This window comes from Papilio xuthus, unplaced genomic scaffold, assembly GCF_000836235.2.
Source record: "Papilio xuthus unplaced genomic scaffold, Pxut_1.1 DF825946.1, whole genome shotgun sequence".
NCBI classification, from domain to species: domain Eukaryota; kingdom Metazoa; phylum Arthropoda; class Insecta; order Lepidoptera; family Papilionidae; genus Papilio; species Papilio xuthus.
This window is the reverse complement of record NW_013532703.1, coordinates 4,934,938-4,955,709: the sequence shown is the minus strand read 5'-3', so window position 1 is coordinate 4,955,709 and position 20,772 is coordinate 4,934,938. Positions and strand designations below refer to the sequence as shown.

The following is a 20,772-nucleotide window of genomic DNA, read 5'->3' as shown; positions in this document are numbered from 1 at the left end:
GACAAGTCGACTTCAATACGTAAAATAATTACGGTCGAAGTTGAATAAGCGAGAAACCTATATAAGAGTTATCCTGACGGATCACTTCCATAAGCGAGAAACTCAGGTTAACTTCACATAGACCGGAGAGCAGAGTAGAATAGTATAAAATTGAACCTTACTCGATTTAATTTTACTTTTCAAGTCTACAAAAAGCGTGCAAGGTAAATTAAACGTTGTTAATATTGTGTAAAGCTCAATTTCATTTGCAATAAAAACTCAGCTTTGTTCTACCTGGTCCGTCTGTGGACTGTCTGGGATCGTCCTATAGAAACTACTATAAGAGTGAAAAATATCACGATCTCTTGGACTCTCGTTTAACTCGGTTCGACTATATTTTGAAATTACAATAACACTCGTGACATATTGCCTTTAAGAAACATGTATAAATACAAGTATCGGCTGTCAAAACCCAAAGTATATAATCTACAGCTATATATCTTAACAATAAAATATTATGCCTATATAAGTACACTTAGGTTAACGACATTGAGCACCAAAATGACACGACTGAGAAAAACCATAGTCGTTAAAGTCCATGGAGATTAATAGATGGCGCCACTAACAAAATAACATTTCATATCGAAATTGAAAGATAAAAAAATAATCTAATATTAATATATAATTATTTTTTTTATAAAGTAAACATAATTTAAAAGGTTTTATAATCTTTAATTCTCGGATCGAAAAACTTATAAAAGTGTTTTTTATTCCAGGCGGACGGAGTCGCGGGCGACAGATAGTTATGTTATAATTTTTAAATATCTCTTTCTGTCTGCCCCATTGGGTTAGGGGTGTGAGTTATTTTGATGTTTTCAAATTTACAAAATATTGTAACGCCATCTAGTAATATACAACAAGACTTCACTTAATTTTAAAATAATAAGTTTTGATAAATATTTACACAAAAACACAATATTGAACTTCTTATATTATGCCAACAAAACATAAAACACTTTTAACCTATTATGCATAAACAACTATCTAATATCTACTTTTTATAGCGAATTGTCAATAGAATAATAATTACATTTTTAAGTAATTTACAAATTATGTAAAAATATACATTCCGACTATATTAAAAGCAAAAATCTCAAATCTTGCGATGTTGGTCGTCCATGATTGTCCAATACTGAGTTTTAAACACATTTGACAAACTTCTGTCAAAATGTTTTACCAAACAATTACCAATAAACACTGGTATGAGCAAAAAAGCTATATATTTATAACGACGTTTTCTAGCCCTGAATATACCTTGTATGCACTAAATTCTATTATATACTATATAAATATATAAATGGACGGCATTTTATATAATACTCAGTCTTAAAAATTAGATTCTGTGGTTACATTGTCTTTTAAGATATGTTTAATTATTAATATATGTAAAAACATTGATTTTTTTAGATACACGATCGGCGCTTGAAAATTATAGCCATCAAAAGAAGGCAATAATCGACAAATTGCTTTCTTTTGATGTCAGTCGAAGTTTGACAGTGAGTGTACGCGGACGTGTCTATGATAGCGTTTGACAAGTTGACAATTGCCATAAGATGGCGGCTGACACAAGAATACAATTGCCACAAGATGGCGATTGACGCAAGTTGACAATTACCACAAGATGGTGAATGACACAAGATAATAATTGCCACAAGATGGCGACTGTTGTCTATGTCTCCTTACTGGCGCTGTCTGATGACCCCGAGGAGTAGTCCTCGCCCGTGGCGCTGGAGGCGGTGGCATTGCGCACGGGGGGCGGCTCCTTCACCTCGATCTTTAGCGGCTTCGTCCAGTTGACGATGGATCGTGTCGCGTTTGTGTTTAATGGTATACCAAGCTCGCCCAGGAATTGTCTAGAATTAAAGAATTAGGTTTATTGTTAGCATAAACATTTATTTATTTAATCTGTGGTCTGTAAATTAAATTATAACGAAAAACAAATAGGTAACCTGGTGAACAAAGTAACCTAAACTAAAATAATCATACTTAATACTACTATTATAAATGCGAATGTTTTAATGGATGGATGATGTCCAGAACGGTTTTACGGATCCCAATGAAATTTGGCATACATATAGAACATAGTCTGGAAGAACATAGGCTACTATAATAATTATGTTTTTATTATAATTCGGACGGAGTCGCGGGCGACCCCTAGTACTTATTAAAACCTATATTAACCGGACAACTTGTAGTTTTTGTTGGGTACGTATTGCGTACTCATATACATGTGCGTATTTTTTTGTAACAAACTTACGCGACGTCATCAGCGTTCCGTCGCCAGTTGAAGAACTCATCGCCAAGGTTGAAGGTGAGGTTGCTCTTCATCACCAGCTTGACTGGCTGCTGGGCGCGCGGCCGCGGGGCCTGCGGGGCCGCGCCGCCCTCGCCCTCGCCCCCCTCGCCCGGCGCCTCACTCGTCCCCGGTTCCTTTGCAAAACCACTCGATATCAAAATATACGGATAATTTAATTGTTTTCAAATAAAATAATATGCAAATTAATATTATAAGCTTAGAAAATCCTAAGGAATTTTATTTCATTACCAACTTACTTAAAAAATAATATTAGACAATTTTAATACACTCGTACTTTAAATTTGAGATTTTTTTTTTTATTTATAAGCACAATTCCTTATTGTTTTTGTTTTTTCTTACCATTTTTTTATGTTAAAGTTTCCATTAACATGTTAACATAGATAAAATCGCTGGCATATGTGTGTTTACATGTTAGTACGTAAATGAACTTACGATGTAAGGTCCGTTCTGCGTGCGCACGTGGGGCCGCGCGTGTTGCAGCCGCTCCACCAGCACGTTGCCGAAGTGACTCTTCACATCTGATAATAACATCTCAATAAGCACTCACATCTCTTCATATCTTACCAAAGTTATCTATACAACTTTCACATAGTTGTTTTAAGGTGAGAATATAAGCAATATTACAACTAGAATTAACAATAATAATCAAAATCGGCGCAGAAAAAAAAAATCTAAATTAGTTTTTCATTAGTAGCAACGCAAACAGTGTACTATTTTTTTTTTCGAAAAGCCATATTAACATGTTTTTTTTTATTATGTATAGATTAGACTTGTATATAGACAGTATATACTTACTCTGCGGTGGGTAGTGTGAGTTCTCAACACTAATCATCATGTTGCCGACCTTTTCTTCCGACGTCTCTCTCTTGTAGTTGTCGTAGTCATCGCTCCAAGTCGGCAGACCAGCTCTAAAATTAATTACATTCAATTTAATTTATATACAAAAAAAATGTTGAAGAATATGAAGTTGATACAAATATTATAAATGCTAAAGTTTAAATGTATAGATGGATGGATGGATGGATGTTTATTATTAGGTATCTCGCAGAACAGCTAAACGGATTCTTTGACATAAATGTAGAACATAGTCTGGAAGAACACATAGACTACTAATTAGTTTTTTTTTAAACTTCGCGCGGACAGAATCGCGAGCGACAGTTAGTTAATTATAAATTTATTCATTTAATTTAATAAATATTGTATATTTACCTTAGCTTTGTATCCATCAAAGGCGTATCTTCAATGTCATCAGGTTGGTACATCGGGATCATAGTGGTGTGCTTGCGTCTATGTTTCCTTTTCTTTGTTGCCTGTAGCAAATTTATCATAAAATCATTAAAAATACATTCTATTCACGATAAATTATTTAAAATTATTAAAAATATTGCTCCGTTAATTAATTCGGACGAATTCTTGTACAAACATTCTTAGAGTTATTTCTATAGTAGCTTCTTACTAATAGAATTACTGAGGTATTCAAATATCTCGGTGGCTCGGAACATTATACGTGGTTCCGCATAATACAATGTTAGATGTTGGCGGTGTACAAACTGCGCAGGTCAAGGTCAACCGCCAAGATATTTGAATAGAGTTATACTTAGTAGTTTATTGTCGCCGGCCACAGACTGACCTGCGGCGCGTCGTTGGGCAGCTGCTTCACCTCGACGAACTCCTCGACAATGATCTTGTTCTGTGTGGACGGCGGCCTGCCCGCCGGGGCGACATTTACCTCGTCCTCGTCCATGCCCCCGCCCCCGGCCCCAGCCCCGGAACCACTCGCCTCCTCCACCAGCCTGCCCGGCTTCAGCTTCTTCCCGTTGCGCCATGGTTGCTTTGGTACCTGACGATTTTTAAAATATTATAAATAGAAAAAGACTATATGAATCGGTGGACATAAGTCGAACTAAATGAAGTTAACTCACTAGCGCCCCTCTGTCAATGTCAAAAAATGTCATAGATGTCATAATTTCTTTATGTAATTTTCTATTTCTAAGTAGGTTTTATATATATTCTGACAGAACCAACCGCGATAAGCCCTGTAGTGAATTAGATATCCTTATTTGACTATGGTTTTCAAAATGCAAGTTATACTATCCGTATCACTAGTAAGTTGTTACCTCCATTACCGGTATCTGTCCAATAGAATTATGTGGCTGAGGCAGCGCTGGTGTGACGCTGGTTGTGTCCTGCTCCTCCGGCGGCATCCGCACGTCCATCTTCTTGAGCACTTTCTCCACTTTCTTGTCTTTGCTTAGTTCTGTCACCTTGTTGCGTTCGAATACACGACCGTTGTTTATCACCTTGATATTATTATCATTAAGTATAGTAACAAGATCTCTAACAAACGTGTTGTTAGGATAAAGTCGTGTATGCTTGCAATGTATCTCCGTTTCTAGATGTTCCTCTGTATTATTCTTCATCGTACGGACGAGTGTTAGAATGAATTTATTCTTGATTACTTTCTTCTTATTCTTCTTTTTTGATTTCTTCCCTTTACGTTTAGATTTGTGAGATCTGCGCGCTTCTTTAGCTTCGTTCTCTGTTTCGACGGAGAGAAGAGAACGTGATTTTCTTCTGGAAATTATAATTGGAATATTTAAATTAACACTTTAACAATTAGTTAGTAAATTACTAAATTTTTAATCGGAAAACAAATAATTTTTTCTTTTTTTTGATGTATTGTAAATATTGAATTTAACTCTTTCTAAATACTCCTTACTAACTGTTGCCCGCGCGTAATTTAAAAAGTTAATTAATAGCCTATGTGTTCTTCCACACTATGTTCTACATCTATGCTAATTATTAGCCGTTCTAAAGATACCTTCTAACAAATATCCATCCATCCATTCATCCATCTACTCTATTAGTAAGAAGATATATTTCTTACCGTTGTCCTCTCAGCCGCATTAGATTCACTTCTTGTTCACTGGGCTCAATATCGTCTGCAAAATATTATCACGTTAATTCTGGAAGTACTAGATCTCCATAAATAAATTGGCACGTTCAAATAATTTATAACAAAAAACATAAAAAGGAACACATTTTTTAAAAGGCTTTTGCTTTGATTTAAACGCGCCTGTTAATGTTACGTGACGGTTTCTTTCTATCTATATTATTAGTTCGAATCCACGACACCGCTATGAAGCGTTACTATCGACAGGAAAATTGCAAAAATCAAATATGCACAAAATAATACGTCTTATAGCCTGTCCATTTAATAATACCAGTAGTTCAAGGTCAAGAGGTGAAGAACAAAATGTAAGACGTAACTAGAACGAGACACGTAAGAAAAATCTAAATAAGACATATTTTGTGTCTTAGCTAAGACACAAAAGATGTCTTATGTGTCTTAGTGTCTAAGACACTAAAAATGAGTTATTTAGTCCATTTGTACGTACTGGAGGCTCTGAAGTCATTATCCTCGCTGTAGTCTATCAGCCATTGCTGCGCGGGCAGGTTGTCCCTGCAGCGGCGCGCGGTGACGTCAGCGCCGGGCCGCTCGCCTGTCTGCAGGCACAGCTGAGACTCCACGTGCTGCAGCTGCTTGCTGTCCAAGTACTGCCATTTCTGACACACGGATACAAACTTTGTATAATAGTATTCAGATATCTTGGCGGCTCTAACTTCAGAGTAGGGGATACAAGGAGAGGGCATTGCGCAGCGCGGTGATGACCTTGAGCCGTTAAGATATTTGAAAAGAAGTGGGCGGGCGGCTAGTCTGTAATAAGTCTGTACTTTACAGCCTTATAAATGGTAAAATTGTTTAGGAAGAAGAATTGTTTTAGAGAAATCGTTATAATTTTTCATTTCTGTTACAAATCGAATGACTTCAAAAATGAAATAGACGTAATTTATAAAAACACAGGAATATACGTAAAAATATCAAATAGTTGTTGACTAAATGCTTGACAATAAATTTACCTGTCCTCGATCCTTGTCATGACATGTCACCATCAGAACTCTGCGACCTTCTCCGTCTATATTATCTTCAGGTATATGTCTGTGTATCAAATAAATATTTCGTCATTAAAAAATAAAAAGAAATCAAATACACTACGACAGCGATTCTGAAACTTTTTTGACTACTGGAACCCTTTCGGGTAGCAAAGTATTTAACGAAAATTTAGATTTTCTAGTATCCCTTGTCCCTAACTTTTTATAGATACGTAATATTAATCTTTTCCTTTAGAATTTTATAACAACCCTTTAGATTTTATTATGATTAGCATCTATCATCGTAGACCCAGATGCAAATTTTCCGTTCTTTAACAATATATTTCCTAAAATAAACTTCTGATACCTGGTGTACTGCAATTCAGCACATTTCTCCTCATCACGCAACTCTCCCTTGAGAGACAGGGAGAGGTACTGCGTGGCCTGCAGCGTGTCGTGGCAGGGATACACGCCAAGTGGTGTCCCCTCCCCATCCCGCTGTAGCGTGTCTAGACATAGGTTGCTCCACGCGTTCATAAACCTAGGAAATAGCAGGTTATGGTATGATTTGTCAGAACAACGACCCATATGTCATTCATTCAACAGTTTATTGAATGAATTATTTAAATTAAAGAACTTTTTCTGCCATTAATAATGATCTTTTCCAATATCTTGGCGGCCTAAGGTCATCTGCACTCGCGCGAAGTTAAGAGCCGACAAGATATTTGAAATGACTTATACCAAATACACCACGCCTTAGGAAAATTGTAATTTATATACTCTAGTTCAATTTAACAAAATAATACGTAGTAACTAGCGCCACCTATACTATTGTAATATCAATGGTAGAATGATAGAAAAACATTATGTACTGAGGTTATCTGTGCAATAGTAATTAAATGTCAGTTGATTACAAGCTTCCACATTGTTTTAATAAAAATTCATTTCAACATACTAAATAATCAATAACTTGAATAATTCTGGAACTTTAAATTTCTTGAGATATTTGCAGTAATTTCTATTAATCGAAGTGCACTAACCTTCCAAAGCCGTAGACATCACGTACGGGCACAAACTTCTCCTTGTAGACATGGTCGAGGTACCACTGGAAACTCTTGCAGTGCAGCTTCTCTCGCAAGATGCGCCGGTGTGTCACGTCACCGATCTTTGGGTTTTTCTGTTAATCATGCCATTATTAAACACGTCACTTTTTTGGTAATTTTTTTACTGTTATTTTTTTATATATCGTAAGTCAAACGAGCGAAGTGACCGTTGCCCACAGACATACACAATTGCATATGCGTTGTCTACCTTTAATATAAATTTCAATTTTCAACAATAAATAAAAAACTTTTTTTCAAATATTATACTCACACGTAGATCAGGTCGATGTAAGTAGAAAAGCTCTGCATAATCATCCATCCATACCTCCGCCATGCGCGCTGTGTTGATACCTGAGATTTTTACATAGAGAAATTTAAACCAAGAAAAAAAAAACATATTCAAAAGCAACAGTTCACAGTTCACAAAAGTCACTCACCCGACTACTTTATTGATGGAAATTTAATCAAGTTTTCTACTTTACTTAAAATAAATAAAAATAGTACTAAAGATTTTAAAATTAACAATAGGATACTCCTATCACTATTTCATCATATAGACGTAAATCTTACTAATATTATAAATGCGAATGGTTGGATGGATGGATGTTTGTTTGAAGGTATATTGAGAATGGCTGTATGGATCTCGCTGAAATTTGACATAGATGTAGAACATTATCTGGAAAAACCTTTAAGCTAATAATTATGTCGTTTTTCTACTATTATAATATCTTTGGTTTTCTGTACAAACCATGCGTGTCCGACATAGCGGGCAGACCGTAAGGATGGAAGCTGCGGAACACGTGGCCGACACGGGAACACGGTATCGTCTCCAGTGTACCACCGCCTAACATAATCAGTACATTAGTAAAAATCAATTTATTAAGCGCAAAAACTCTTTCTTTTTATTAAAACATCACTCACTTCACGTGAAAACTTATACTACGTCCAGTTCAGAATACTTCGTTCGTAAGACTTTATATGTTTTAAATAATAAACTACGATGCTTTTCGTTTCGACTAAAATTGTTTATTATTCTTAGGTAATAAGAGACTAATTCCGCGGAGTCGCATCAGTCTAATCCACGACTAGGAACTTCTACAGATTCATCATAACGATCAAGAATAAAACATACATTGCCATATCCTGAAGGACATCTCAAGGTTCTCTCCACCCCAGCCCGCCATCTGCTCGTCGTATGCCCCCAACTCCCAATAGTAAGCGCGGTTCATTGCGAACAAACCACCCGCCATTGTCGGTGACCTATTGAAGTTAAGGTTTCATATTAAAGTCGAACTTTAACTTGCATTAAAGAACACCCTTAGTGAACACTCAAAGACCGAGTAAAGCAGTTGAAATTATCAATTCAACACCTCAACTTTGCAACTCTTCCATCACGTATTGACCATCTACTTGACCAATAACTGGACCAACTATACTGCCAACTAGATCAATTAGCCGGCCAACAACTAGACCACTATTCGACTATCTCAATGCCTTATAAAATATAAACTTACCATGTTGGGTCAATGTCGGAGCCGCGTCGTTTCTTCTCTCTTTCAGGCACATCTATCCAAGTGAAGTGTCCCATAAAAGTGAATCCCCCAACCTAAACAATAACATAACTTAAGTACATCTTAATAACATACATACATAAACTTATTATCTTCAATCTTGAAGAAAGATTTTTGATTTTTTGAAGTAAATACTGCAAAGTCGTCTATCATAGTAAATATACGCCAAGAGATTGTCTCATCCACCAATTAAGATTTCAGAGTATAGCAGAGTTCTAGGTGTAAGAAATCTTGATAAAAGTGCAATGAAATTAAACTAACTAATATTTTGATATCATAAAATTAAAATCTTAATAAAAGATAACTTCTAACTTAAATAAGCTCCCAATTTATCTAAGTTAGCGGTGAGTTAGGGATGTATAATCTGCCAAAAACTTTAAAAATATAAAGCCAAATAAAGCAAAGATACATTGTAAATTACATAAAAGTGAAATAGCAAAAATCTAATAGGCAACATATGTACAAGTGTAAAATGTAAGTGTGTTAGAAATAAGCTAAATAATTAATAAGCCAATCTACAAAATGAAATAGTTACTACTTAAAAATACTCTACATAGATTAGTAGGCTACAAAAATGCATAGACGAGTTAAGAACCAATTCATTTCTTGTTTAAACAAGTGCAAGAAATTATATTAATAGGTATAACTGTAGAACGAATTTTATAAAGTTATTTGTTGACCTAAAATTATAAAGCCGGTTACATAACCTAAAACAAAAAATGGTATATTTGTTTTCTATTGTTTGCTTTATTTCTTTATTTTTTCTTTTCTTAATTTCTTTTTTTAATCTGTGAAATATTCCATTAAATTATTACACATAACACAACAAGTAAGAATATAGTTGATCAAAGGAATATCGAATTCACAAATGTCATGTTATTTGTGAGAATTAGGTTATATCGTAACAATCATTTCTCACCTGAAACAATTACAATCTAAAAGCAATTATTTTTCTTCAATACAACGTTGCTTTTGAACTGGAGCGACCAATTGCGTCAACTTTAAATTTTATAAACATCAAGTTAATAAGCTTTCAAAGTTAGTATCATGCGAACTTCATTCTATTACGACTATAGTTCATCGAAGTCTAAAGGTTTGAGCTGAATCAGACATGACAGAAGCACAGGCGCACATTGCTAGACCTGGAAATGTTCAGCTGCATCCAGCTGAAACGTGGTCTGGTCGAGGACATCTATCAGTGGCGTCAGTACCGCGTCCCTCTTGTGTCGGATCCTTTGAAGTAGAGGACGCAGCCAATCTGATCCAGCCTCGCAGTGGGCGTCGAGGAATACAAGCACGTCCCCCCGCGCCGACCGAGCGCCTGTCATGCGCGCGCGCATCAGACCCTGCCTGCGGATATCTACACATTCAGATATCTAATCTGTTGATTATATTAATACATCTTTTGGACTTTGTTTATTATTTAAAACACCTGTTCTGGTCAACAATTTCGTTAGTCAGTCTAATAACCTACTAGGCGTGTTGTTTTTAATTTTTTTTATAATAATTACGTACCCAACACATTTTCTCTTATCCATTAAAATAGTTATTTACAAAAAAAATGCACACAAGAAAATACACAAACATATAGAAAGCAAAAACATCCAGGCCCAAAAAAACAACGTCATAAAACGAACGGAAGGCGAACTGAAAACAATTGAACGTAAGAAACAAATAGTAACAAAAAAATGTGCAAAACGTGACATGTGCAAGCGTGGCGTGGAGCTGGTGATAGGTTAACACGTGAACACACGACTTTACCACTATCGTAACAACTATTTCTTTGATCACCGATGTTATGATCACAGAATACCTTAATGGTATTAACCGTGGGTTTCCCATACCAAAATCCCCATTTGAAACATAATGTTGCTTCTATTTTGTCAGGGACAATGACACATCACGATATATTTTATACAGTGATTTTGGTGTTACAAACCAGCGGTTAGTACGAGAAAATCTACATTAAGGCATTGCTGTACTAACGATTATACGGCGTCGGAATCTTAAACTATTTTAAAATCTAGACATATTCAGTACTTGACACAGAAAGATCTGCAAGATATTTGCCCAAGGCACTGAGATTCAGCTTTGTCAAAAAACTGACAATTAATTTTTTTTTACTCTTTATTTCATTATTTTATCCAACATTTGGTGCAATCCAAAGAAAATAGCTGTCACATGTCGTATACCGAGCCCGCACCTGAAACGCCTCTGGATCTTGCACACTATAGTAGAAGTTTCCCGACTCGATGACATCAATGATGGGTACAACCACACTGGTCGGGGACTCCTTGACACGCTGCAGCAGCGGCCGCAGCCAGTCCGCCTGACCCTCGCAATGCGCGTCCAGGAATACCAGCACATCGCCTTTAGCGAACCTCGCGCCCGCCAGCCGCGCTCGAGTTAGACCCACGCTATACAAGAAAGTTCCGTTGCAACACTATTTTGAGGTCTGAACTTCAAATGACTATCTCATTGAATATACGTTGATAAATAAGTTGGTAGTAAAAAGACATTTTACTATTAGATTTTTTGTTTTTGCACAAAAAAAAACTTTTTTTTCAAAAGAGCGATGGTTTTTTTTTTGTCTTTTGTAATTTTTCGATGTCTAACATAAATACAAAAAGTATTTAATGTCAATGCAGACATAAAACATGGCTTGTATCCAAGGCGACATTTAAAATTATTATTTTGTGGACTAAATAAAATATATTTTTGTTAACCCAAACGTTATATGAACACAAATGTATCATTGTACTCGAATATGATAATAATTAGTATGTCAATATTAAAAACTTTATGAAATGAGACAGCTGATTAAACTGTACTAATTATAAAAGAAAAAAATTAAATACCCAGATAGTGAAATCCATTACGAGTATGTTTTGTAGATTTCATCCAACAAAATCGTAAGTAATCACTGTTAATCTTTTTTTAAGTTAGTCTACTTACTTTCCTACACTACAACGTCTTTGACGTTCAAATCTAGTCACCTCAAAATCCGCATTGCCGGGTTGGTATTCCAGAGTATCTGATTCCAGCATGTCAATTATGGGTGTAACCACGGCCGTTCTATTATTTTTTATACGCTGTAGCAACGGTCTAAGCCAATCTTCGTTAGCTTCGCAATGTGAGTCTAAAAAGACCAGGACATCGGCTTTCGCCTCTTGACTTCCGGCTTGTCTCGCTTGGATCAAACCCACACTAAGTTTGGCGAAATAAAGTAATAATTTTCACTAAGTTTAATTTCTAAATGTTAAATCCAACCTAAGGAGCTTAAAACAGCACTTCTAACTTTCCCTAGCCTTGACATGATTACCCTAAGGCCTCTAAGGGAAGATTTTTTCTATTTCATTCTTTTATAATTTTTTTAATCACTGGTTCCAGGTACATCAAAATCGCATATTTTGCGTAGTTATATTAAAACAAAGATCTTTATAGATGGATAGGCGATTGCTTGGATTAACAGTTTTTCGTACGTCCCGATTTAATGGCTCCTATTGATGTAACGTGCCAGTTAATTCTATTTATATTTTTAGTTCGAATCAACACCACCGCTACAAGCCGGTACCATCAGCGCCAAAATGGCAATAATCAAATAGGCACAAAATACAAGGTGTAATAGCCAGTCCATTTATAGAAATCAATGTATTAGAAACTTTTCATTAACCTATTTCATAAAACATGCACTGGCAGCATAGAATTTGCGTTCGTTATCTCGATTTATAAGTATGTTGTTTAATTCACACAACAACGCGATAATGTTGAACATTGCTATTGAAAAATGGAAAAATTGATAATTTCCATTGGATTTTTTTTATCTTAACTATTATTCTAAAAGTAAAAAGTACATACCGATCAGGTAGTCTTAATATACGTATCAAATCTGGTGGTAATCGAGTACGTATGTAATGGCTCAGCTTGCCCTTTAACTCTGGTAACGTAGAATTGTCATCCACGAGTATTATTTCCTTCAAGTATACAAATGGTGAACTCGGATCTTGTCCTGCATAACCTGTTATCGAAAAGTAGAAATTAATAAGGCTAGGAACAAATGAATAATTTAAAACTTTAATTTTTCTTTTTCTTTGAATGCATTTAGTGAAAGTTATGGAATCTTACGAGTGCTAAGAGTTGTTTTCTAAGTATACGGTGTGTTTACCTTTTGCAAAGTTTAAAAATAGAAAATTACACTGTTATAGAGTTTAAAAAGAAGCTAATGTTATAACATTTGCATCCTAAAATTGCAAGAAGATTGATTATAAGTAAAAAAATACTAACCTAAGGTCATAGTCCTTCCGGTAGCTCTTTCCACGTAATTAGCCCTTGTATACCATGGTTGTGATCTTCTAACACTGTTCACCACACTCCATATTGTTCGCACCACAACTGAATATGGTTCATTGTGAAAGATGATGATCACCGAAGCAGATGGAAGCTCTGCATCGTAGAGCATACGACGACATGCCGGATTACGGTAGTCTATAACATATTTATAAAAAAAAAATTGGCAACAAAGTATTTAGAAGAAAATATAGATGGGAATCCTTCATATTGTCAGATACATTATATATTATGTGTATTTACTATATATTTTTAGACATTTTTAATTAGAATCCTTTGGTGCGGATGGTGCGTCAAATGTCATGTCATGATTAGTGGGGGGACATTTTAGTAAGGCTAGTGTTGTGCCAGTACATCACACAGTGTCGGATTTTCTTCCAAACAGTATTATATAAATTATCTCATACATACACAAAATGTAATTAAAGTACCCAACCACAGATGTGCTATGATTAGTGTGAATGCAGCCTAAGCTTTCAAAGCTGCATCTTAATACATTTTAGAAACACAGAAAACATATTATTTAACAAGAGAAGCAATGTATTGTGTTCAAGTACCAATCAGGATGAATGTAATTAGTACCTAAAATGAATATTAAAGTTTGCATCTTTATCTAACTGATAGAAATAATGGACATAATATTTACATCTTAAAAATATTATACATGGCATACATAAGTAGGAAAATAAAATGATTCTATTAAAAAATACTATAAGCTTTCACAGTAGTATGTAATTTGTGATAAGCGCTAGGTTCATAATTGCAGAGAAAATTAATTTCATGGTACTACCTAATAAAATATTTATTGTATTTCAAAGATACATAAACACAATCAATATTATATGCTATGCAATTTAAATGCTTATATTTGACAAAATATTAGTATTTTTAAACTATAACAATTATTAAATTATGTACTAAAATGTCGTAAATGTATAGTTGTAGCCACAAGCTGACATTCTTGTCAGCTTGTGGCTGAAGTTGAACTTTAATCTTATAAAAAAAATTAATACTTGAAAAATCTCACATACAAGAATTTAAACATATACTATAATAGAGTTTTCCGTCTGAGTGATTACTATTCTAACTGGACTTACTTATAGAAGTTACCGCTATAACAACTTACCTTTTAAAGTTCTGTTATACGCGATCCGGTCACTTAAATATACGTTAATAGCTAGTGCTTTCTCGGACTCTTCTCCTAGACGCTTAGCTTCTCCAACTAGACGCGCTGCTACTCCACCTTCTCCTAGTCCAGGAATAATTCTTGCCTCGTCTTCAAGAACTTGTTTTTCATATTCATCTTCAAGTGCGTCTACATCCTGGGCGCGAGCCGATCTCTTACCACCCCGCCATTGTTCGAATAACGTAAGAATTGTTACAATAATCACTAAAAAGATCCCTACTTTAATAACGTGATAACATTTCCGGAGAGGAAAATGCATTTTATAATTTTTTTAAATTAATTTACAAACTACACGTCCGGAGCGGCGAACAGTTGACTTTGACATTTCGTTGTTTACAGTTCCAGTTTTTAAACAGGAAAGTCAAACATAAACAATTCATTCAGCCTTATCTTTCTTTTGGATTTTTATTACAAAGTCAATGGGTAATGGACAACATGAAAGATTTTTAATTCTTTTACACCTCCTTAAGTTGGATAAAAAAGCAATTTTACGGAATAAGCAGTATCCATAATCTCTAACAACAAAAAATGTTTTTAACAACGAAACGTGATTGTAATTTATTTTTTAGAGACAGGAAAAATACTAACACGCGGCAACACTATACTGGATATAAACCAAGACTGGCGATTTAAATTGAGAGATTTTAGGACTGTAGGGAACTGGGAGCATGATTTAATAAAGTATTGTTCATATACAACTGATCATCATTAAGATTTCTTTTAATTATATCTAGTCTTGTATATTCACATTTCTTTGCATTCCTGTCGTCATTTCCAATCTTTTATTCTCATTCAAAATATTTACGTAATTTGGCAACACTGTTTTTTTTTTCATTACACTTATTAAATTATCATTGATGACATTAAATTGAAACAAAATTTCTTATAATATATTTATTTAATGTGATGAGATAAAAGTATATCATGTAATATGTAACTTAAATAATCTTTCACTTTGTTTTATACAAATTAAAATAAACATATAATAATAAATACTCTCGTAACAATACACATAATGAAAATAGTTAGCTTTTGAAGACAATCTACTAATACAAGACATATTTTAGTAATAAATATAAAAAGAAAAAAAACAATTTGGTAAAATGGAATGTTTACAACAATTAAGTCCAGTTCATTTGATTTAAATAAAATAAGCCTTAAATTCATTCAAACATATAGCTAAAAGCAATGTTTTTAATTTGAATTAGAATTATAACTCTATTTATTACCTTCATTATTAACAGATTTAGTGAGATCTTTAAATTTAGCGTCTAATGAACTCATTTGCGTTTTAGATAACTTAGCACCTTTCATATCCAAAACTTTATGGAATTCAGCTATGGTACTTTCAGGGAGAAGTTGAACGAACTGAGCAACAAAACCTTCGAGATTTCCATCTAAAGGTGCCATGACTAGTTTCAAAATCATCTCCGCTTTAGTCATTAGTTTGATAACCACTTTTGTATAAGTCGCTGGAGCTTGTCTTTTGACATCAGAACCTATTGAAGGTAGCTCTAGTAATGCAGTCTTCAACATATGTGTATCAAGTAATAACTGTTCCGAACCAACTGTGGAAATAGGTTTACATTTATACACATTTTGTATGAATTTAGGTATAAATGAATTTGCAAATCTAATACAGAATTGTGTGAAATATTTCCTGGACGATGCTAAATTATCTCTCAAATTTGGTATCGTATTTTTTAAATGCATGATTATTTGAGTGACATAGGAACTTTGGTCACCGACATTATCGAAATGTAACCATGATATTTTAGTCATAGCCTGCAATGCCGGTTCACACGCTAACTCCAAATCTTGTACTAACAGTTGTATACAATTACTTATCATTTTATGGAACAAATCCTGTTCCGGAACGAGGTCTATTTTGTCTGAGAGAGATGGAGCTACTTTCTCTTTGAGTTTCTGTTGTAGATGTACTGTTGTTTCTAGACAGTACTCCGATGTGGTGATGACACTGGTTATCTTTGATATTTCTTGTTTTGTGTACCTGAAATAATATAAGATTTTTTTTTGTTATTTAATTAGGCATTTGCTTTTTATATTCCATCAACCAGCGCATCATCCTAATTTGGAGAGCAGTGCTCTGCCCATTGAGACAAAAAAAGTTATATTGTTTTGGTTGCTATAACATACTCAGTGTTAATTAAATGGTCATATGGACCATAGTTCCTATGGCTATGAGTCTTTGGCATGAATTTGTCAAAATTTCGTATCAAAGTATTGTTACCTGGTGGTCGTCTCGTCTCTGAGCAGTGTGTGCAGGTTGGTGACGAGGCTGGGCATGTTGGCGGCCCCAAGCGAGCCCAGGGTTAACGCGGGCGCAGCGCGAGGCAGCGCCGCTTGCAGCACGCTGCTCGCGTACTCGCGTAGATACTTTTGGAATACGCCCGCCAGTTCTAGTAGTAAACAAAACCGACGTGCACGTATGCGTAGATGTATTAATGTAGAAGTGAAAGAAGTGTCAAAACCGTGCTAAAAACAGGTATGGGGTTTCTGCCTACCCTTCTGAGTTATGAGCGTGAGATATTTCGTTGTTGTCTATTATCTACGTAGCATAGACAACTATTACGTGCATATATATATAACTAAATTACCTAAAGTCAAAGACAGTTACAGTCGCAAAGACCATACAGTCAGTGAAGGATCTTAGTAAGCCCCTTTGCGTGGGGAAAGAAATCTACTAATATAAAAAGGCTCTTTTTCCTTTCTTTTTAACCGTCAAATACCTATAAGTACCTAATATCGAAATAAGATAAACCACCAAACATACCTAGCATTGGTTCTCCTGTGGTGAGTCGAGCACACTGAACTAAGCACTTCTTATAGAATAGGAACAGGTCAGCGCAGCTCGCGATCACAGCGCCACTGGTGTTCACATTGCTTGTGTTGCCAGTGTCCGATGACTTTGCATCCTAACGTGATAAATACAATTTGTATTTGAATATTGGCATATGGCAATACTCATTGATAGACGCAAATGGGACAACTTCGACGCATTTGTACATAATCCCTTAGATGTTTGAAGTATAGCTTGAATAAACAAATTTGTCAAACATGTGTGACCTTTTGGCAGAAATTCTTTAAATGTGACAATTACTATTATAATACTAATCAATATATATTTATTTTAATCATTTTAAGCAAATCTTACATATATAAGTCATGTTAATTACACTATTCATAATTTAAAAACGGCTGAACCGAATTGGCTGAATGGTGAGAGTTAGTTTAAACATAGGAGACGGACATAGGATGCTTTATACCGTATCCATGGGATGTGACATTAAAGTTTTTTTTATTTTGCGCGTACAGAGTCGCGTGTAAAAGCTAGTTACCTGTATAAACGTATCCATTAAGGAACGTAGACTTGTGTCCAGGCTGGTAATGTACAGCGAGAGGTAAGGCTCGAAGCAGCCACCGATCAATCCCACCCATGGAGATCCACTGGCCGGCACTTCTTCTGTTTGACCCTAGAAATAAATGTAATCTATACTTCTATACTAATATTATAAACAAGAAAGATTTGATTGTTTATTTGCATTGAATAAGCTCGGAAAGTACTGAAACAATTAAAAAAACTGTCACTGTTGGTAACCTACACTATCCCCGGTTAACATATGCTATATTTATTTATGGACGAAGTCACGGGCAATTGCTAATTTGTTATAAATAAATTACCTCTTTATTGTCATCTTCGAAGGGAGCTTGTTTATCTGAACTAGGTTCTATGTTTTCTGTACCTGTAAAATCAGTTCCTGAAACAAGACCAATATAGTATATATATCTTACTAATATTACAAATGCGAAAGTAAGTTAAAGTGTGCTAGTAGGACCATAATTAAAATGACCTTAAACTTATACACTAGTGCTCTCATCTTCAGTGTTTAAAAAATATTCTTACCAACAAATCTTTTATGCAGCAACACTTCAAAGTTGTAAGTTTTTTGTATTGCATAAAGCAGTAACTTAACGTCCACTTCGTTACGTCGAGATGACATTATATTTGTCAGTTCAGATCGCGTTATCTGGAAAAAGAAACCTTTTAATGATAAATAACTCCGAGTTTAACAATAATAGTTCAAATCTATATTTATAAAAAAAAGTCGTGTTAGTTACACTATTTATAACTCAAGAACGGCTTCACCGATATGCCTGGAAATTGGTGAGGAGGTAGCTTAGAGCCAGGAGACGGACATAGGATACTATTTATTCATTTTTTTTCGAATTTATGCCTTGAGATGCTTTCTATTTAACTTACTAATATTATAAATGCGAATGTTTAGATGGATGTATGGATTTGTGGGCTACACTAATTAAGTTTTTTTATATATTCACGCCGACGGAGTCGCGGGCGACAGCTAGTAAATAATAAAGGTAAGTTTTTATTAACTGTAACTTCTATTAACCTAGCATTTGACATACCTTACAGAATTGTTTAGCAATTCTCTCACTAAGCAGCCAGGGATGTGGGAAGACAGCTCCAAGTGACTCCTCAAAGCTGAGAAGGTGTTTCTTGAGCCATGCGTACCGACGCTCTATATGTGACAGCCAAGCACACTCTTGTTCCGGTGAGAATAAGTGCTGGTACTCCTGGGAAATATCATAACAGTGTAGTTCAAATTAAAATACGCAAAATCAACTGTATAGTGACGTCATCACTTTCAAATCGCAAAAAAATGAGAATTATTTTTAATAATAACTAAAAGTTCAAAAAAGTATGTATTATCAATTTATGACTGGCCAAGGTTATAATTGTTTTTTTACCCATTTAATTGCCACAATTTATAGAAAAATCAGCTATGATTAGTCTATGCTGTGAGCATTTCAGATATTATAGTATAGATAAAGTTCAGACTGTAAACTTACCTGTAGTTGCATAGAAATGAACCAGTTAAGTAGCTCTTTTTTGACCTTAGGGTCCAGTGCATCGACCACACCACAAGCCTCAGCTAGAGTCCGTTGGGACACGCCACTCTTGCTACCTGATAATAGTGGAATTTTGTTATTTCAACTCTATAATGGGTACAATAGATGCTGATAATAAATTCTTGATTTACCTGTAAAGGCATCTTTAAAATCTGCAAGTATTTGTGTAGCCAACTGGGCACGAATTGTATGCACCTCATCACGTAAGGCATTCAACTCACGTATGTCTTTATAAGACTCAAAGTGTTGGAGCACCTGCAATTATAATGAACACAGCAAAAACTATTAATGAATACATAGTAGTTATAATAACTCGTTTCAAGCCCACAAGCTGTTTTTTGACAGTACCATAAAGTAATTTTTTTTAAGATGCTTCTTGTTAACAAAACTCCCTTTACCTCCATAATAGCTTGTAATGGCAACACCAACTCCTTATACTGACGTCTCTGTGCCAAACCACGCAATGTTGCCGCTCCTCCAGCCAACATGTGCAGATGATTGAGAGCAGTAATGGCAGCCGTCAGATTCCATTTAGCGCAATCCAGCTGCTTGATCTCTGCAGTTATCTCACGTACCATACTCTCACTGCGCTCTGCTTTTTTGTTGATTTCTGTCACCTGCAATATTTATATTCTATTTCATAGTTTCATAATATTCCATTAATGTTAATCAAACAGTCCAAAACAACTCAAGAACGCAAACAGTATTTTCTCAAGCTATTTTACCATTACATATAACATGTTACCTGCAATGATAATTCGCCAATACATCTCTGAGCTTCAAGCAGAGCTTGCTGGCCAACGTCCCGCTGTGCAGCCTGCTCCCGAACTAACCGCTGGATGTCATGCTGCACAGATGCAAGACGGAATTCACAGCGCGCAGCCGCCGTCTCCACGCCAGATAAAGATTGTTCAGTCGGAAATACTCGGTTTATGTACGCTACAGCGTCAAACTGCGGGTTGAATAATATTGTAGGTCGCCATCATCATGTAAATTAATAATTAAATTTCAATAAAATATGTAACTTACTTCGTCACTGTCGAATTGTTCAGTTTCTCCCATCAATTCCTCAATTCGACTCATTACTGAACTGGGAAAATTCATCTGAACCTCAGGTCCGCTATCCTTATCATCGAGGATTTCATTAGAATCCATTTTTGCGGTTTAATATAATAAATAATAATCGGAATAATTCAAAACAAAACAAATATACATGAAGTGCGACTGAAAACTGAAAACGCTTATCAAATGATGTGAACGTCAACGTCAATGTCAAGCAATGACGAAATAAAATACTCCATTTTTCAGAAATGTATTGCAGTGGTA

The 20,772-nt window shown here is 35.2% G+C and overlaps 2 protein-coding genes across 7 annotated transcripts; both read right to left on the bottom strand.

The window, feature by feature from the left end:
- Positions 1–739: 739 nt before the first annotated feature.
- LOC106124647 (polypeptide N-acetylgalactosaminyltransferase 1) lies at positions 740–14,844 on the bottom strand. Of its 6 annotated transcripts, none has more exons than XM_013321524.1 (20): positions 14,437–14,844; positions 13,248–13,448; positions 12,822–12,981; positions 11,960–12,170; positions 8,907–8,998; positions 8,525–8,652; positions 8,141–8,236; positions 7,664–7,743; positions 7,330–7,466; positions 6,657–6,830; positions 6,278–6,356; positions 5,755–5,923; positions 5,244–5,298; positions 4,474–4,930; positions 3,987–4,196; positions 3,566–3,666; positions 3,152–3,264; positions 2,789–2,874; positions 2,297–2,469; positions 740–1,892 (listed from the first exon to the last, which is right to left on the bottom strand). In XM_013321524.1, the coding sequence occupies exons 1-20, from the start codon at positions 14,753–14,755 to the stop codon at positions 1,709–1,711; spliced, it is 3,225 nt and encodes a 1,074-aa protein (XP_013176978.1). In that variant the 5' UTR covers positions 14,756–14,844; the 3' UTR covers positions 740–1,708. The 6 variants fall into 6 exon arrangements, with proteins under 6 accessions (XP_013176978.1, XP_013176977.1, XP_013176982.1 ...); XM_013321523.1 differs by lacking the exon at positions 11,960–12,170 and adding an exon at positions 11,167–11,380; XM_013321528.1 differs by lacking the exon at positions 11,960–12,170 and adding an exon at positions 11,167–11,380 and having other exon boundaries at positions 4,086–4,196.
- Positions 14,845–15,429: 585 nt separating this feature from the next.
- Vps53 (vacuolar protein sorting 53) lies at positions 15,430–20,689 on the bottom strand. Its single transcript, XM_013321868.1, has 12 exons — positions 20,476–20,689; positions 20,192–20,398; positions 19,845–20,063; positions 19,578–19,701; positions 19,387–19,502; positions 18,943–19,110; positions 18,422–18,545; positions 18,199–18,275; positions 17,856–17,990; positions 17,291–17,432; positions 16,748–16,916; positions 15,430–16,507 (listed from the first exon to the last, which is right to left on the bottom strand). The coding sequence occupies exons 1-12, from the start codon at positions 20,599–20,601 to the stop codon at positions 15,715–15,717; spliced, it is 2,400 nt and encodes a 799-aa protein (XP_013177322.1). The 5' UTR covers positions 20,602–20,689; the 3' UTR covers positions 15,430–15,714.
- Positions 20,690–20,772: the final 83 nt, after the last annotated feature.

What these genes read in the sequence shown, in the direction of transcription:
- LOC106124647 (XM_013321523.1), bottom strand. Translation starts at nt 14,755, where the DNA reads ATGCATTTTCCTCTCCGGAAATGTTATCACGTTATTAAAGTAGGGATC. An exon ending in TACATCGACCTGATCTACGT is followed by an intron (nt 7,467 to 7,663) that starts GTGAGTATAATA and finishes CATGATTAACAG; the next exon opens with AAAAACCCAAAGATCGGTGA. An exon ending in CTCACACTACCCACCGCAGA is followed by an intron (nt 2,875 to 3,151) that starts GTAAGTATATAC and finishes TGTTATTATCAG; the next exon opens with ATGTGAAGAGTCACTTCGGC.
- Vps53 (XM_013321868.1), bottom strand. Translation starts at nt 20,601, where the DNA reads ATGGATTCTAATGAAATCCTCGATGATAAGGATAGCGGACCTGAGGTT. An exon ending in TTGGCGAATTATCATTGCAG is followed by an intron (nt 20,064 to 20,191) that starts GTAACATGTTAT and finishes TAAATATTGCAG; the next exon opens with GTGACAGAAATCAACAAAAA. An exon ending in TAATGGATACGTTTATACAG is followed by an intron (nt 17,433 to 17,855) that starts GTAACTAGCTTT and finishes TTATCACGTTAG; the next exon opens with GATGCAAAGTCATCGGACAC.